Raw genomic sequence first — 19,560 nt, forward strand, 5'->3', positions numbered from 1 at the left:
TAAATCTTCAGAAGGCTACTTCAAGTATTTATTTTGCTCAAATCTTCAGAAGGCTACTTTAAGTATATATAGCATAGAAGATTAAGTTGTGTCCCCTTTATGTCCATTAAGTTAAAAAGAAACAGCATGTAAGTAAGGATTACTATCATTTTTATTAAATAGGTGGATCACAAAGACCTTGTACATTAAGGTTGTGTTTGTTACACATGACATGAGATAATGTATCAATGATGCATGTTTTAGTCCTTCCACCAGATGAATCAAGAAAAAGACTAGTTAATTTGCTATCCCTGGATTACCTAAATGGTAAAACCAAAAAATCAAAATCTTGAACCCATGAATGTTAAGTGTAAATTCTGTATTTAGATGAACAAACACAAGAACATAATCAAAATCTGAGACATGTAGACATCAAAACAATTATGCACCAAAAATCCATGTGACCACCAAAGCTTAGAATTATAACTAAGTATGTATGTCTTATGAAAAAGGAGGTACCTGGTGAGGTTTAACAGACGTTGTATAATGGAGTACCTGGTTAAGTTTCTAGGGCAAGTCAAAGCCTCTCTGATACCATGATAAAAAGTGTATTTTTGTATGTGATTTCTCATCAATTCATAACAGGAAGGAAATACTTTATATAGGAGCATAAGAAGCTAAAAAAGGACAGAGGCTAATCTACTCCTATAATCAAGGAATTTACATAAAAGAATTTATTCCTAAAATACCCTCATGACAGCTCATGCCAACATGTGTGTGGTGTGGTGAGTTACTTCATCTTCAACAGAGCAGCCAAATGCAAACACTGTTAATATATATACTAGCCATTTACCCGTGCTAAGCGACAGGTGCGAAATTTGTATCTTATGTCTTGTTTTCTTCAAAGATGGCCATGTTGGCAGCTTCGTTGCCTCAATTACCCATGTATATTATGTCATGTTTCCTTGGCTACCCTATTCCCTTATCCACGAGATAATAAAATTAGCAACATAATACTAAATATGTCTATATAAATAATGACCAAAAAACATACAGATCTTTTCAACATAATTCATGAAATTTGAACAAATGTGTCAGTCCTACCTGATAGAAGGGGCTTTGAGCATACGCCATTTCTAAAGTTGGAAGGGGGATTTAAGCATACGCCATTTCTAAAAGTTTGTCATTTAAAATCACAAAACTAACCATTACAAACTATGAAAACTATATATTTTTCCACTGAAAAGAAACATACTATAATCTTTTATAATTTCAAATGCTAATCGAAATATTAAAAAACAAAAACAAAAACAATCTAGGAAATTTTGCTTTGGATAAAATGAAAACCATAAGAGGAAGTATGTATTTTATAAACACTAAACTTTCTTGAAGATTGCTTTGTTGCACCTTGGCAGGATGGACGTGATAATTAATTATAGAAAAAACAATAATTAAAAAATATATATATAAATAAACAACAAATACAAAACAATCTTGGCATTTTGAGATTACTAATTCATACAATGAATCTTGGCATTTTGAGATTACTAATTCATACGCTCAAACTTGGAATTTTTACGTAAACTTATGAAGTTTTACCTTTGGTTAAACTTAATAGTAATTGGGTGAACTTCAACATCATAGATCTTAACTTGGTTTGACTTTAATTTACATGATTAAGCATCATTTCTTGTATCTTCCATTTCAACGCTCTTAACACAACAATCTAGTATTGGCAGTTTTTGCTTGAAAAACATATCTTTAGTCACCGGCATGTGAAATTTAAATCAAATACATGTTAATAGTTTATTTACATCAAATAGGTCAATTTGGCAAGTATGTAACTACATCCCAATAGGGAAAAAAAACACATGAAAAGTTGAACCATCCGAAATCACTTGATTAGTAAATTTTTTTCCAATAAGTGAGCTAGTAAAATTTTGCATCTTCAAAATGTTGTTATGTAAATTCATAAATAAGATAAACTTCAAATTGATTAAATCTTATTTAACATAAACAATCACTAAATAAGCTTCATAACATATACCAAAATGAGCAAAAATCTTGAACATTGAGTTTTATAGAAAGGACAAAAGTTGAGGAGGACATAGAGCACTAACCATGATGGGCCATTTGCAGTAGGAATCTTGAACTTCACAAGCCTCCAATATACTTTAAGAAAATTAAACTTTAGCTATTTACTTTTAGCAAGATAGGTCTGTAGCATAAAATATAATTAAAACTTGATTATGGTTTAAGGATCATGAAGTATCAATACAAGCAACAAAATAGCACCAAATACAAAATTAATGACTCCTTTAGAACTATATTTAACATGCACAATGAAGATGATTGTTCCTAATTGACACCCGGTTCCACAACATATCCAATCCTCAAACCAGAATCTAAGATTTTTCTTAATTGAAGAGTTGAAATTGTGTACCTTTAGATCAAAACAAGGAGAGGCAAAAACAGATAACTCAACAGCCCAATCAAGAGACAGCGAAATTTGAAGAAAATAAGCATAAAATTGTCATGTTTCTTATGCTTCAGAAAGTGCAAGTCAGTTAAAACAAAAAATTTACACATAGGGAGCCAAAAAAAAGTAATAACCTCTATGGATGGTGTTGTTTTATCTGTTACCAAAACCAGGAAGTGACATGACATCCATATGGTCATTAGTTGTACGTTTTCACTCCATCCCAACCTACAAGTTACATAGATCCAACAAGTAGTTAGTAGTTACAAAAGCCAAGTGTATTAAAATGTAAACAATCCACCAGTTATTAAGCCCCTCTATCCTAGTAAACAACATCTAACAACTCATATAAGTTCCAAGAAAATTCAAAATAACTCAATTGCACAGTCAAAGTCTCCAACAGCATCTTGATCCTATACTCCTATTATTTTCAAGTCACCAGGTTCTTTACTCTGTTTTTATAAATAACTAAAAATATCATATCAGAACATAAGAAAAAAAAAAGCTTAACATAGGTAAAGAAAATGCAATCCAAGATTCTATAAAACAAAACTTTATAATAAATCATGCGTAAAGAGAAGATGTAGAACAAATGCAACTCACTTCCAAGTGCTTCTTCATCAAATTGAAGCATCCCCAATATGAGAATTAGTCCAAACCTGAGACATTCATACCTTCTCATGCTACCCTTTTAACCGGTGCGCACAACACCTGCCATCGTCCATCATTTGTAGCTTTTCTGTATTCATCTGCCACAAGTAATAAAAAAAATGTGAAGAGAAACAATCAATAACTGAATATAAATGTTAAGTTATAATCTTCTAGTAATAAGTAACTTCAAGGAGATACCCTCTATTTCTGCTGTTGGTGTGATTGTGGTGGTTCAATGTTGGCGGCAGATAAGGAAGAGGGAACAACGCTTTATTGTGGTGGTTTTTTGTCGCTGGGAAGGAGATCAAAGCTTTAGGGTTATTTGAAAATGAGATAAAATGAAACACTAGAGTGAAAGATAGGGATTTGAGGCATATGCACTGTTATAAATGGAGACGATGATGGTGGTGAAGTTCTCTTGCAGGTGGTGTGGTCCGATAATGATGGCTGGTTTTGAAGGTTAGGGTGTATAGTGTTACTATAATTTTAGAGAGAAGAATTGAGTGGTGGTGAAAACCATGGTATGACGATGGATGTTGGAAACATTGAAGGCCGCTAGGGTTTCGAAAAGTTGTAATGTTGCAATGGTAGTGCGACATTGAAGAGTGGGTGGTGCTACAATTGTGGTGGTTCTAGTGGTGGAGAAAGGAGGATGGAACACCACGAAGTGGTGTATGCTTGTTGCCGCCGGGGAGGAGATTAGGGTTTTCTGATAATGAGAGAAAATGCAAAATTAGAGAGAGAAAGAGAGGTGTTTGGAATGACATAAGCGTGTTTCATCTCTTGTATTGTACTATAAATGTATTTCCATAGTAGATCCGGCTCTTGAACCTTCAATTTTGACTTTATAAACAACCTCTTCAAACTGAAAAGAATGACAAAATCACCATGAAAAACATTTATATAATTAAATCAAAGAAATTATCGGGTGGGGATGTAAAAAGACCTTTAATGTTATGGAAGATAAAGATGATTCGAATGAAATTTAAAAAAATCGAAGAAATCCTAGTAATATGTAACTCAAAAAATTAAGAACCCTAACCTTAAACTCTTACCAAACGAGTTCAGGATGCCGACGATGGGAAGGAAGAAAAAGACGTTGGCAAGGAGAAAGAAGGTCTGACGCCGGCGAGGATGGAGGAAGCAGTGGCGATGGCGGCGAGGAGAAGGAAGACCGACCGCAGCGACGGGAGGGGAGCCAGTGATGTCTTTGACCAGAGTATCTGAAGAGCTTGTATCTTTGTGGCAAATAAAGCGATTAACAGGAAAAATTCTAGGAAACATGCGAAGATCGAGCAAGAACAAACTCGGTAATCAAGTAAAAACAAAAGAACTCACTAATTGGGAAAGAGATAAATCTTGAAGCTCTTACCATATGAAGATATAGAAAAGATGATTGAAGGAGGTCGATTTTGCAGAGTTATAAGATCGCTTGTGGTAGGGAGGCAATGAATGGATGAAACAAGCCCTAACAAATCCAGAATCGAGCAGCGTGTGGTGATGATGGAGCGTAGCCACGATTTGAGGTTCGGGACACCGAGTGTAGATGCGTAAGTAAGAGAAGCTGATGACATCGCGTGAGGATGGTTTGGGCTCGAAACATAAAGTTTACATGGAAACCAGATCTTGGTGAAGACCAAAATATGCAAATAAATAGTGTGTTCGTTTCCCCTTACGTGTTTTGAACCAGGCGAGAGGGATGAGATGGAAATACAAGAGCGAGATAGAAAAAAATTAGGGTCGGATTTAGGAACCCTAAATCATCGGCTCAAATTGATAACTGGGAGGTAAGAACCCTAAATCCTCAGCTCATTAGGGTCGAATTAAGAGTGTAAGAACTTGTTGGAACCGAGAAGTAGGTTTTTGGTGGAGGTGATGGATCGAGGAATTGAGGAAGTTGTGGATGAAGACGAAGGCCCAAATTCGAAGAGGCGGGGAATTTTTGGGATGAATAGGCGGTGGTTAATTTTTTTGGATTTCATTTCCCGTGTTTCCTAAAAAAATATAAAGCGACACAGTTACACGACGCACATTTTTTGATAAGTGCCCTCCGTATTTTTTTCTGACACTAATTTTAGGGGCATGCAAAAATGCGTGTTATCTATCCTTCAAATTTTAGAAAACTAACATTAATTTTTAGGGCATGCACAAATGCGCGTCCTCTATCAGTGTGTGTCATTAATTGCGCGTCGTAAAAGGCTATTTTTCTAGTAGTGACAAGTCAAACCATTACAAAGTCATACATGAAGAACTTTGCACCCCAACATTCTCCCCCTCAAAGTTAGAAATGGATGACCCACTTCAAATCTTCCAAAATCAAGCACTACGCGGTTCGAGCCTCAAAAGTGACACATGTTGAAACGAACTTGAATCTTCAATTCTTCCATGATTCTTCAATTTGGGCTCTAGGATGTGAGACCATACAATCCGAGCAACAACGAATGATCAAGAGTATTCCAAACTCCAAATAATCACCCTAAATTTGCGCATAAAAACACACCCCAAAAATCTTCAATAAAACCAAACCCATTTCGAATACATCACTTCCGAACTTCCAATTGCATCATCTCGTGGCTTCAAAACTTCAAGATCACTTTGGTCTTCAAATCCGCGTAATATGAAAAAATTCAAGTTCGAATTTCCATATAAAACTTCTCCCCTTTTTTATAATCGAAATTTGATTATAAAACTCCAAGAAAAAAGAACGTGCTCTATTTAGAATTTTTCGTGTCAAAACTCCCCCTTAACATGTGGCATAAACTTTGTGCTTCAACCCGGAAAATCCAAAAAATAATCAATTTTTATTGTCGTTCACGGATTGCCTTTGACAAAATTTCTCAAAAATAGGTAGAAATTGTCAATTTTAAAATTCTGCAGTGACTCGGTGCGCCCAAAATAACAAAATATGCAAAACTCTCCCCCTTTTTCAAATTTGGGTAAAAAGCGTCGATTTGCACAAATGCAGGGGCCTGAAATGCACAATCTTCAATTTTCAGCAAAAAATAGTCCTTTTTCGAATATGGGTGCAAACTGCCAAAAATTTGAAGTCTCAAGGACCATCTTCGAAAATTCTGCTCTTGTGCACAAATCATACGAAGCATGCCCAAAATATACGAAGCTCCAAAAAAATTTCGAATTTGGGTGAAAAGTGTCAAACATTCGAAACTTGAGTTAATTTGCGAAGTGTCAAATATTCAAAGGTTCAGGGCCCAGATTTGAAACTTTGTGCATTCTTTCAAATCATGCAAAGAGTAGAAGTATACGAAATAGTGAACAGTAACTACTTCATACAAATTTGCAATATAACCCCTTTGAATTTTCATCATCTTATCCATATACACCCTTCGTACAAAACCCCAAAACCCCTTCGTATATTCACTCAAACTAACACTCTTCGTTCAAATTCCAAACACCCCTTCGTATATAAATCAAAAACACCCTTCGATTCCAAAATCTTTTTACAATCGATCATACGCCCCACAATATCTGTCGATTGAAAATCTTCATTCAAGATCACAAACATTCCTAAAATTCATTGATTCTAAATCAAAATCGTTTTCTAGTTCGTTATCAAAATCATCATCGACCATTGGATATCAATTCCTTCCCAAAAGCAACATCATCCTTTGATATCATTTACGAATCCAAACATCAATCGATATTCAAATTTTCGATCTCACAGCCACTGAACCCAGCAACCATTAAAGTTGATGTCGATTTCATCAATATATGTATTCAGTTTCAAAACTTTTTAGCCCAAAGAGAAACTCGATGTATTTACATATCAAACCATTTTATCATGTACATCGAATTCTAATTCGCTTTTGAGATTCAAACTTTTGTTGACTATCAATTTTGACTCTCCAGTTATGCAATATTGAAATCCAATCAAAAGTATCAAATATGAAAACTCGAGCTGATTATGGATCAGATTCATGAATGATATATCTTGCGAGACCAGACATCATCAAAGTTTTGTTTCGATTAAAAGATCAATTTCAAATACCAGATTGTATTGACTTTTCAAAACAACATCTTGATCATAATCGATTTCATGTTTGCACAGTCTAAATAGTATCGATTCACAAGATGAAATCAATCAGCAATGATCGATTGATAAGAATGAATTGATGAAACTGAATTCGTATGAATATAAGCATATGAAAATAAATGAACAAACGAAAGGCTTTAATTTCGATTTCAATCTAATTATTTGTGGGACCAAAATCAACAATATCGGATGAATTATTAATAATAGAAACAAAGAATTTTGAGCTTTATCAACACTTATTGGGTCAAGAGAGGAATGATTGGGCTTAAAAACAATAAACCATGAACAGTGAATTCGAATTTGGGCTTAATGATACGATATGAACAATACCGATCTTTTGTTTGGGTTTCATGAACAGTAATTCTTGAATTTAAATTGATTATGATTTTGGTTGACTTGATCTAATAAAAAAAATTATTGGATCACACAACAGGGTTTTTCAAGAAAAATTTGATCCAATGATGCAAATCGATCAAAATTTAAAAACGCAACGCACGATTCAACGAAATTTAGAGAGATCATAGAGAGAGACTCACCAAAATTGATCAAATTGCGACAAAAATTGTCAAACTGAGAATCGTTCTTCAAATATCACCTTGATCTTGAAGACCCGCTCTGATACCAATTGTAGTGACAAAGAACATGGTTTGGCATGCGGAATTTAAGTTTGCACAATTGAACATGATGATTTGGGTGCTAAAAGATATATTCGATCATAGTAAATGAGTACAAAAATGGATCTAGTCTAGAGCTTCATAAATATCTCACTCACTAATCACTATGAACTATATCTCTCAAGCACACCTCTACAAGTGGACAAACCCACCTTATATAGAGGTGTTTACATGTCTCTCTCTCACTCTAAAATACTCATTAGTTAAAAGGCTAATGCACCACTTGCAAGTGGGTCTACACAAGTCAAACCATTACAAAGTCATACATGAAGAACATTGTTTGTATAGTACAAAAATCGATTTAGCTAAAAGGTAGGATAGTTCAAAAGATACCCAAAGTTTACTCAACCTTTGAAATAGTTTTTTTTTTTTCAAAAATTGGATTAGTAATTTGATGATAATTTTTATAATCATATTTAACATATTGATCATTGACGAAATTTTAAAAAGAGTAAAACATCGTATGCCCTTACCATGGTAATTCATGACAATGTGCCCTTCTTCATCCCAAACAACTCCTGAACCATTGCCTTCAGTAATCTATCGGTCTCAAATACAATACATGTAAAACTCACTTCAACCAGGCTTATATGTTCGTTCAAAATTACTTCAACTACCCCTGTAACATTAAGCTGGGGGGATAGAGTTACATCAAATATATTGACATCAGAATAAGTGTTGTTCTCAAATAGGTTCACGATTCTTTCCTGTCATTGCCAAGCATACACATATCAATATACATGCAATGAACATACATTATGAAGGGTAAAATATAAAAGTGGACTGCTTTCAAGAATAGAATTGTTAAAAATAATGAAGAAAAAACCTCAGGAGAAAAAAGTAGCAACCCTCCCCTTTTGATTTTTTTATGATAATCAATTCCGAATGAGAATAAGAAAAGAGGAACCTAGAAAAGTGAAATCGAAGAAAATGGAAGTTGTCTCTTCCACACAAAAAATATCGTTTATTTTGAGAAAGTCGTTTAGATTAGATCAACATAATCAAACATACCACTCATTCAAAAAACTACAGCAAGCCTAAACATTAGATCAATTTGGGAGTGGAGAAACTTAACTATTGATTTTACCTCTTCAATATCACGCTTCAATTCTTACTCAATCGCGATCGCCTCCTCGTAACATTATGTGCACGTGCGGCGTCAACATCAGCGTACTCGTGTTTCCAAGACAAACCCTTCACATCTCTGATGACGTTGTTGTCTGGCACTTTCCACCTTGAATCTTTATAGCATAAGAAAAAAGCAAACTACAGATCATTCAGGTTCACGAATAGCGACATGAAATCATTAAGTGAAAAGATGAACTAACAGGAAGGGAAAGAGGATATCGGTGTGCGTTACCATTTGTTGAGAGAGATGGTGGGAGAAGAAGAAGAAGAAGAAGAAGAAGAAGAAGAAGAGGAGGAGGAGGAGGAGGAGGAGGAGGAGGAGGAGGAGGAGGAGGAGGAAGAGGAAGAAGAAGAAGAAGAAGAAGAAGAAGAAGAAGAAGAAGAAGAAGTTATAATCGGTTGACTATGAAAGTATGATGCTTAAAAAATGAAGTAAAGTAAAAGAAAACTAAAATGTATTCTCTTTTTAAAACACTTGGGTACAAAATTAATTTAACCAAATTTAGTCAAAGGCGGCACCAACCTAACTGCTGTGTCTCGTGGGTACTGCTCCAATTCCTCCTCCTTGACCTTTATCGGGTCTCCCTTGCAGCTTCAAACATAATGGAATCTATAAATGAAAGAGAATGGGAAAACATATACGAAAATGACCAATATACCCTTCAAAAAATTGGACTGCACAAAAATGCATTTCATGGGCCTCATTCTTTGTTATTACCTTCTATGCAGTGGGGTAGACCGGTTGATTGCTAGACGTGCTATGATGACTAAACCGGCTGCAACGGTTGAGATTCGGGCGATAGCTAGTGTGCAATGCTCGCTTTTGAGTTGAGACAACATCTTTTTTACACACCTCCAACACCACGAAGTAACGAACATCCCCCAACATGATGTTGCAGCCTCCACCATAATTTAAAAAAAAATAGTTAGACATTACTGTTAGTGATAAGAAGGAAAATTAATACAAAAAAGGTTATATGATAGTTTAAAAACAGAGGAAAACTTTTTTTATCATAAACCAATGATGAAAATAACCTAATCCCCAATGATAAGTTGGTATTTTATTAATTGAAACTATTGATTTGGGATACTAAAAAAAATGAGGGATAGCATTAGGATTGGGTTTCACCCATGTACGATCTACCATAATCTGATTTGGGCAAAGGAAGTAGTTGAAAGACAACCGAAGGTTTGGATAAGAAGCGGTGGAAGGAAAAAACTGGAAGGATCGATTAAGGTAATGGTGTGGGGATAAAATCACCGGGAAACCGGGACTGTTGGAACACGAAGACGGTGGGGAAGATATGCAATGAAGGATCTGGGAAGCGGGCCACAAACCCGAATCTCATTGGAGAATAAATCGGTGAAGCCAATTAAGATCAACACGTATACAAAAGAATATATAAGATGGCATAAAATAACCCTTAAAAGAAAAGAAACACAATTGGAAAACCAAAAGAGCATTTCTACCAAAAAAAAACATGTTCACTGTAGCTAAGATGAGAGAATAATAATAATAATAATAATAATAATAATAATAATAGAGAAATACACATTAAATTTATTAAGTTACAAGGTAAAACACAAAACTTCTTTCAACTTAGTGGTTAAAACTCCTCCCTTTGAAGTAGTAGACCCGGGTTTGATTCCACCAAGTCCCACTGTAGCCCCTTTTTCCCTTGAAGGCACAAGTCAGCAATGCTGACTTGGCATCCCACTCAGCTATCTATTGTCCTTTTTCCCTTGAAGGCACAAGTCAGCAATGCTGACTTAGCATCCTACTCAGCTATCTATTGCGTCCAATCATATTAGAGATGATCGGCTTTTGAAGGTAAAAGCCGATTAGAGGGTAAAAGCGAACAGATTAATGCAAGTTTGAGGCATAAACGAACGTAAAATCCGACTTTGAGCAAAACCGACAAAATCCTAAAAACTTAATGGTTTTTATGACATTAGCCCTATTTTGAAAGCTCGTTTGATTAGTTTATTTGTGTGGTTTGAAACATTTGATTTTTCATGTTTAGTTATTTTATTGTTTATGATAATTGAGTTAAATATTTAGCTAGTTTTAAATACTAAACAACTTATTAAAAAAAACGTATTTTAGTTTTCAATATACCAATCCATATCCAAGAAAATTACAAAATATCCAAAATTGCTTCGGATATTGAATGTAATTCTACAAAATGTCCGGACATCCAATTTTAAACATCACCACTGTTTGATCACTCCTGGATCATATCGATAATCAAACAACACAAGATAAGGATGTGAAGAAAAATAGAGGAATCAGATTTAACATGGTTCACAATCACAATTAGAGTGATCGGCCAATCCATTCACGAACTACATAGAAACAATCATTTATAATCACAAATTGCCCTAAAAAACTGCTCGTTAAAAAAAATGGCATCAACAGAAACCTTCTGGACTGTGACATTGGGAAATTTTTGTTGCGCCAATTAGGTCAAAAAGAATATCAGACTCCACAACACAACAACTACAGATGCACAATGAAGATTTAATAGTTTTTCTAAAGTAGGACCCATCACCAGAAGAGTATGTGTAAAATTCTACAGTCAAGCTAAGCATGTTGACATCACTTCAACAGACAAAAAAAACCAACACCAAACCACACGAATAGCAGATAGTTATCAAATTCAAGTTTATAGCACACAAAACACAGAGTTCACAAGCCACACAGTTGAGGAGTTCACAAACCACACAGTTAAAGAAGTTCAAACAAACCAAACAACAGAAACAGAGTTTACAGTTCACACTTCACACATAGTTTTTTTAAAAAACCACCACCATTCAGACACCTGAACAAGATCCCAGTTGCATATTCCTTCCTGCAGATCTACAATCACAAAAACTTATGTCATGTCATGTCTAACAAAGCAACCCAATGCACCAAAACACCTTAATTTTGATAGTGTTTTTCATGACTTGTTATGTTCATAATTCATAAAAGAGTAAACCTTACCATGTTGTAACAAGTATTTGCCTTTTTGCTCTTTATTACCAGTGGCTTTCTGTAAAAGTACCAATGAAAAGGTTAGGAACTGAAATATAGACTGTTTAAAACACATTGTAGTGATACATGAGTACAAGTAAAACTGATAATGAGAGAAAGAACATCTTGATTTCATTGATTTGTGTGTTATAACGTTCTACTTGCATTAAATTATACTAAAGTAACCTTGTGATAGAAAGAAGGGAAAGCAGGATGTTATATTAAACAAATAGGGCTAAAAGCAAGAGACAACAACATACTCCAATTTATTTGTTTATTATAGCATCCTACTTTCATTTTACTTGCGTGTTATAGCATTCTAATTTCCTTTTTTTATAACAGCATTATACTTTAAAAAATCTACACAATTATAGCATTCTACTTATATTTTTTCATATTAAGACATGATACTTTGAAAAATCCTACCTAATTACAGCAACAAATATTCTGTTGTAGTTAAATGATATTCATATAATTAGGTATATTTTTTCATTTATATAATGGTGTAATAGAAAGATATGAAAGTATTATGTTATAATAAACAAAAAACATCATACTTCCATTTATGTTATTATAGCATCCTACTTTCATTTCTTTCATTACAACATTATACTTTCAATATTTTTCTTATCAAGGCATATTGCATTTAAAATAATCTACCGAGTTATATCACTGTACTTTCAATTTTTATTCTTATTTGAACCTATAGCACTATACTTTGGCATAATTTTTCAAAGCATAACGTCGCAATATGAATAAATGAAAGTAGGATATAATAATAACTAATAAACATATAAACATATTTTTTCGATGATACTTACTACACGGAAGGAGAGTTTCAAAGAACGGAAACACAACAATTGCTTTATCTTTATCATCTTCAGCTATACGGAATTCTTTCCATGTACTATGGGCCACATCATACAATATCTCATGTCTCAAACCCTTAACATCTTTATAAACAAACAATATATCATCCTCGCATGCAGCCACCGAGTCAAAATAAGCAACTTTCATCGAATCAACAGGAAATTTCACTATCTCCAACAAATACCAACCTTCATTCATCTCATTAAAAAGCCAAATATAAAACTTCGACTTTGTCCAATCCACAAAACAAAGCCTTCCCCAAAACTCAATCAAGAACGCGGTTTCAGAACCATTTGGAAGCTCGATTTCATGGAAATTATCGTCCATATCAACCATAAGTATCAAAGTCGGATATTCAAAACCCTCATCAAAATCTTGAGAGACAAACCAATATAACTTTTCATTTACACAAACATGATTCGATGCCAATGACAGGGTAAAATTTATTAAAGGACGCAAAGTGATACGCGGGATTATTTTCCATTCTCCCGTTTTTGAAGAGTACACTTCACATTGTGTGTAACCTTTTCTAGGATCGACAGGGTCACTAATAAACTTAAAGATTTTGTAAATATGGAAATTGTTCGAATACAAGACCCCGAAAATCGGTATGTCATATGACAAGTGGCTTTTAGGGAGGGTTAGGACTTCACGGGTGGCGGGGTTGCAGATGTGTAATGACATGTCATATGATGATTCGTATGGAGTCATATCATTCATGAAGCATATTAGACCATTGAAAGAGGAGACTAAAATCGGGTGATTTAATTGTAAGGTTTTAAAAATGGGAATTGTGTAGGATTCGGTGTAGGCCCCATTGGGTTCCATTAGATGCATTTCATGAAGTATGTTGTCTTCAAGGTCTTCATCGGGAGCATAGAAGACGAAAAATTTGGGGTTTTGTTTGGAGAAATGTCTATGTGATAGGATGAAAGACTTTTTGGACATTAGATTATACCAACGCTTTGAAATGGATTTGAAGATTAATATGCTTTTCACAGGAAGCCTGAGTAATATGGACTCAAATGCTACCTTGTTGGACTCCACAGCATCCCAAATACCATTGAAAGGTCGCTTTAGCTTACTGAATAGCTCAATCATTGTAGAGAATCGATTACCAACTGTTTTATTTTACCAATATTTCATCTGCATCAAATGAATACATATCAATACTATATTTGAAGCTGATGATTTTGAGTAGAAAAACTAAATAATGTTATGAATTTATAATATAATTCATGTCAACTTGGAGAAGTTGTATGCAAAAAGGCTGGAAAAAAAATAAAGGAAAAAAAAAACAAACCGTTTGGAAAAACTGAAGGTTTAGTTTATATATGTTCAGCCTGTTTCTTTATATATAAAAGCTAAACGAACTAAAATATCCAAAAGGATGTTGCTTTTTATTACTTTTATCTACAAGTTAAGTTGATTAAATATGTTGAAAATTAAGATAATTGTCATGCATTTACAGTTTTTACTGAAAACTAAAATAATAGGCTTGTGTTTACTTCATCTTGTTCTATTTTTTTAGTGAATTATTGTTTTTATGGTCTTTTTACCATTTATGCAATAATGTTTCCTTTTGTAACCAAATTTTTACCAATAGGTTGCAATGAAAATTAATGCGTGCATAATTTTAGCAACAAATGAAACACGAGTGCATTTTGTGTCAAAAACCATTTTGTTGCATAAACAGGTAAAAAATTGAAACATGGTTGCATAATTCGTGTCAGAAACCATTTTGTTGTGTAAATTGTTAAAAAAAAAAAAAAAAAGTCAAGAAAGATTGCATAATTATGCATTCAACCCTATGATAATACATAATCTGCAATTATAATTGAGAAACCAATGTATGTCCCCCAAAAAAGCTAATTTTTTGTGTTTTATGTATAAGGGGTTCGAAAATCACATGCATTTGTCAATGTGGAAATGAATTTTCAATTCCATCGATGACAACGATTTCAACCAAATTAACCACCTGATCATCATCAATTTCTTTCCAGATCAAGAAATTCCCAAATTTAAAAGTATATAGATCTGCAAATTTATTAATCAAGCATACAAAGATTCAAATTCAAGAACCAAAAATGACTCAAGATTCAAGAACAATATATGTGATCACAGTTGGCTAACCCCATGATCATCATCAATTTCTAATCAAATTTCGATTTCAATCAAGTAAAAAGTTTGTGCAATTGTTAGATATCAATCAACTATTGTCTACTAAAAAAAAGCATGATCAGTATCAGAAACTAAGAACAAAGAATCAAACCACTTACTCGATGAAGAATTCGGCTATTCTTCTCTTATTTCCTAAGAGAAGCAGAGATCACTAAGCACATTTGCTTCCTTAGCTGTGTTTATAAATGCTTCATGAATGCATAAAGTAATTTCACACCGCTTCATAATCCACGTGTCCGCATCTCTATAAAAAGTTATATAACCGAGTCAGAAAAAGCCGTGGATTTATGTACTTTGACTTGTTTTTGTTGAGTACTTGAGTTAAATGTTCACGTTTTCTTTATGTGTATTCTTACCAAATACATACTCTCACGTGCCAAACTTATGGAAAGAGAAGACCAATGAAAAGGGTATTCATCTCTAATCCGTTCAAACTATTATAATGATTTATTATCCTCTTACATACTCAGACTCCCCCCACCCAATGTAGCAGGTGATGTATGGTGGTGGAGGTGGTAGTGGTTGTGGCGGAGGTAGTGATAACAGTGGTGGGTAGCGGTGACAGTGGTTGATGATGGTGGATGTGATGGTGCTAGTGGGTGGAGGGTGGTGGTAGCAGAGGTTCTTGTCGTGGTGATGATGGGTGGTGGTGGTGTGTAGTGGTGGTGGTGATGATGGTGACAGAGCGGTTTCATATGTAGTGTTAAAAGTAAAATGGGTAATATAGTAACATTCAACATTCTCACTTGAAAGGAATTTTAATTCCTTCAATTTTTTGATGGAATTTATTTTCTCTCATTGGAAGGAAAATTTAACCCACTTAGAATCTAATTTCTTTGGTAATCTTGAACCAAACAAATGAAAGTGATGGAATTAGATTCCAATTTCTTCTAATTCCAATGGATTCCAGCAAACGACACAAAAGTTTCTTAGTTTTTTTTTTTTTCAAAATGTGATTAAACTTATCTATTTAAAGTGTTCTGTAAAACTGATTATTATTCTAATATTTAGGATCAAAACAATCAACTTTTTGTACAAACTGATATGATATAAATGTTTTATGCAAGACAACTAATTGCTGAAATAAGTGGAGAATTACCTAATTGTCAACATAGGTATATGATTGATAACGATTGTGGCTAAACATAAACAAAAGCTTCTCTACAATCTCATTTCTACTATTTGACACAATCACACACGGGTTTACCCAAACTATGCTACTCACACAATCCAATCGCTAATAAAGTACATGTTGCATGAATGATTTTCCCTTAAGGTAGTTTTAATTTTGAAAAGTATGCTTGATTCTTAATACAGTGAGCTACCTTTTTGAAATCTTGGTTGGATTTCAGAAAGAAATATGGGGCAACAGTTTGATTTACCTGTAATTATGGAACCCGAGCTTCCCACAAAAACAATAACTTTTGATTTCCATGGAGCAAGAGCAATCCAGTGAAAGGAATCCATGAAATTGTAGATGAAAACATGGCAGATCGCCATGGGAGAAGATTAAGAACCGAAAGTTTTTGCGGTGAAGAGTCATCATTATTGATTGTGTTCAAGGATTACACGAAAGGTTTTGTGTGGGATTTGCTTATCTCAATGAACATTTTCTTTTCTAAAAGTGTTTAGCTAAAGAAAGAAATAATGAATTAAAAAGAGATTTTGAAAAAAAAAAATATTTATATTACTTTATTTATCAGAAAAAATCCATAAATTCATAAGATATTTTATAAAAAAAGAATTGACCGATCAAACTAATTACATTTTTTGTTAATAATTTTTTTACACATTTAGGCAACGAACTTGTTATAAATGTTCACATACGACCATTATAATTAGTTGTAACATATATGTGACAACGATAATTAACTAGGAGGGTAATGAGTTATTGGTTTTTGTTTACATCTAGCCAACTTTTTTATGTTCACGTTTGACTATCAAACTTATTGAAGTTGTTCACGTAATACAATTGTTTCAAAATTTTAAATTAGTAGTTGAAGTCGTTCGAACAACTTGTTGAAGTTGTTCGCATAATACCATTATTTCTGAAATCGAGACACTTGGTTTGATCTGACACAAGAACACCATTTGTTTCTTAGGGTGAGGTTCGAACCAAACGATCAAACTTCTGTTTTACGATTATTATCCTAGGGTAAATTACACCGATCGTCCCTCGTGCACATGTTAGAAAACACATTTAGTCTTTATTTTCAAAAATTAACTCAGACCATCCCTCAGTTTGTTTTTTCTTGCACGCTTGGTCCCTATTGACATGAAATGACTATTTTATACTTAGTAATTTCTTTTTTCATTTTCCTTTACTTATTTATCAATTTGAATTTAAAAAATAAATAAAAAAAATCAAATACCCCCTCCCGCCTTCCATTTCCCCATCTCTGCAACAAAATTCTCCACAAATTACCCACCAATACCTATCACCACTTGCCCCTCCGACACCACCACATTTCACCATCATCTCTTCCGGCACCACCACCTATCACCTTCATCTCCTCCGACACCACCATTTATCACCTCCAATATCTCTTCCAACTAAGACATAATCTAAAGACTTTGCACACGTCGAAAATTATATGAACACATGTGAAAAAGGAGACCGATCTTAGCATCGATGATCTCGAAACCCTGACCAATGGAGATCGATGGCGGCACACAAGTGAATGAGATCGAAAACTTCATGCGTCGGTTTGAAAATCCTAAGAGGCGGTGGTGATGGTGTTACTAAAATCCAGATTTGCCACCACCTTCCATCTACACTTTCGACAACGCCTGAAGCATCACCCTTCATCTACACTCCAACCAAACCCTTTTTCTCCGCACCACCGTCATTGTGTTCTCTGTGACATCCCCATTTTCACGGCCAGAAAAGACCGATTTTGTTTATGCTTTATGAAAATCAGAGTACCTCTTTTAATAAAAATGTTGCGGAATTTGTTCACAGTAAAACCTGATAAATACGTTATCAAAGCATTTCCGAAGAAAAGAATTTTTATTCATTTTAAAACATTTGGGATGTCATCGTCAATACATAAACATAAGCATAAACAGAACTTACATTCATTATCACTAGTGATTTATATTTCCTTCATCTCTCAGTGTAATGTGACTTCATAACAACATATGTGATATAAATAAAGTGAGTGAGTCAGGATGGGAAACCGGGTGAGTACATAGGGTTTTCAACCCACAATAATATAATTTTATGTTTAAACAATTAAGCAATCAACCCAATTACCCACCCCCATTATCTTCTTTATTCTTAAGGATCTACCCTAAGAACCAACTATTACTCGTTCATTTATTCCTAAGGATCATCCTAAGGAATCGGCACGAAGTCCATCGTTGCCAGGGTTTACACAGCATGCACTAAGTCTGCATAGTAACCAGGGGTTAGGCATCAAGTATGCATTGTAACAGCCCGGATCCCCAGGTATCTTTACTTTCATATTTTTGGTATTCTGTAAGGGGACTCGGCGAGTTGGAGGTCGAACTCGCAGAGTCGGGTCGTGGTTTTGGACGGAGGTTCGCGTCCGGAATCGGCGAGTCCAAGGGATGGACTCGGCGAGTCCGTGCTGTTTAATGAAACCGTAATTTCCTGGTCCTAAGCCATATTTATAGGACCTTATGGCCTTCATTTGCGGCCACCTTGAGCCCTGAGTGCACCCAAACGGCTGAGAGACTTTGTGAGTGAGATAGAGGCTATTTGTTCATCATTTTGTGTGATTTTTGCAAGAAGGAAGGAGAAGATCAAGCTTGAAGAGTTGGGGAGCTTGGATCTGCTTCTATTTCATCAAGGGAACCTTCTTGAGGTAACTTTCAGAGCTAAACTTCGTATTTTGGTTGATGTGTCAAATCTAGGGTTTCTTCTTGCCTTATTTGGCTTGAATTGGAAGTATGAAAGGTCCCATGGAGGTATGGAACCTAGATCTGGACCTTAGCAGGTCCAGAAGGCCCCAAATGACAAGCTTTATGTCCATTCTTTTGAGTTGGAAGCTAGGGTTTCCATATTAGAGGTTATTTCTACAAAATGATCCTTGTATGCGTTGCATGGCGACCAAGACTGAGACTTTACGTGACAAATGAGCTTGGGAAGGCCAAATATATGTGTGTATGGAACGGATCTGACCGCAAAAGCCAGTTTTAGCTGATGCATGGCATGGACTCGCCGAGTCTGAAGAACAGACTCGACGAGTCGCTTGAAGATTGTCCTTGTGACCACCCAGTGTGTAGTCCTACCGAGTTGTGGGTGACTCAGTGAGTCACGGAGAGTTAGAAAGATTTTGACAGGTGGACCGAGTCGAGTTGGGACTCACCGAGTTGTCCTTGCGACTCGGCGAGTTGAGTCGCGGTGGCCCCGTGATTCATGCCCAGGTGGAACTCGTCGAGTCAGGGGAGTACTTGACGAGTCAAAGGGAAAATCCTTGCGAGTTGGAGAAAACGCGTAGACTCGCCGAGTCACTATAGTGCACTCGCCGAGTCCGGTCAATTTGACCAAAGACTGTTGACCAAG

At 35.0% G+C, this 19,560-nt stretch overlaps 1 protein-coding gene across 1 annotated transcript; it reads right to left on the reverse strand.

Annotated features, from left to right (window-relative positions):
• Window positions 1-11,645: 11,645 nt before the first annotated feature.
• Window positions 11,646-16,631, reverse strand: LOC145006049 (F-box protein At5g49610-like). The gene is made up of 5 exons (XM_078965141.1): window positions 16,412-16,631; window positions 15,128-15,273; window positions 12,800-13,994; window positions 11,949-11,997; window positions 11,646-11,822 (listed from the first exon to the last, which is right to left on the reverse strand). Exons 3-4 carry the CDS (start codon window positions 13,947-13,949, stop codon window positions 11,984-11,986), a joined length of 1,164 nt encoding a protein of 387 aa, XP_078821267.1. The 5' UTR covers window positions 13,950-13,994; window positions 15,128-15,273; window positions 16,412-16,631; the 3' UTR covers window positions 11,646-11,822; window positions 11,949-11,983.
• Between the last annotated feature and the right edge of the window lie 2,929 nt (window positions 16,632-19,560).

This window comes from Lactuca saligna, chromosome 7 (assembly GCF_052625555.1).
Source record: "Lactuca saligna cultivar CGN05327 chromosome 7, ASM5262555v1, whole genome shotgun sequence".
In the NCBI taxonomy this organism is placed as follows: domain Eukaryota; kingdom Viridiplantae; phylum Streptophyta; class Magnoliopsida; order Asterales; family Asteraceae; genus Lactuca; species Lactuca saligna.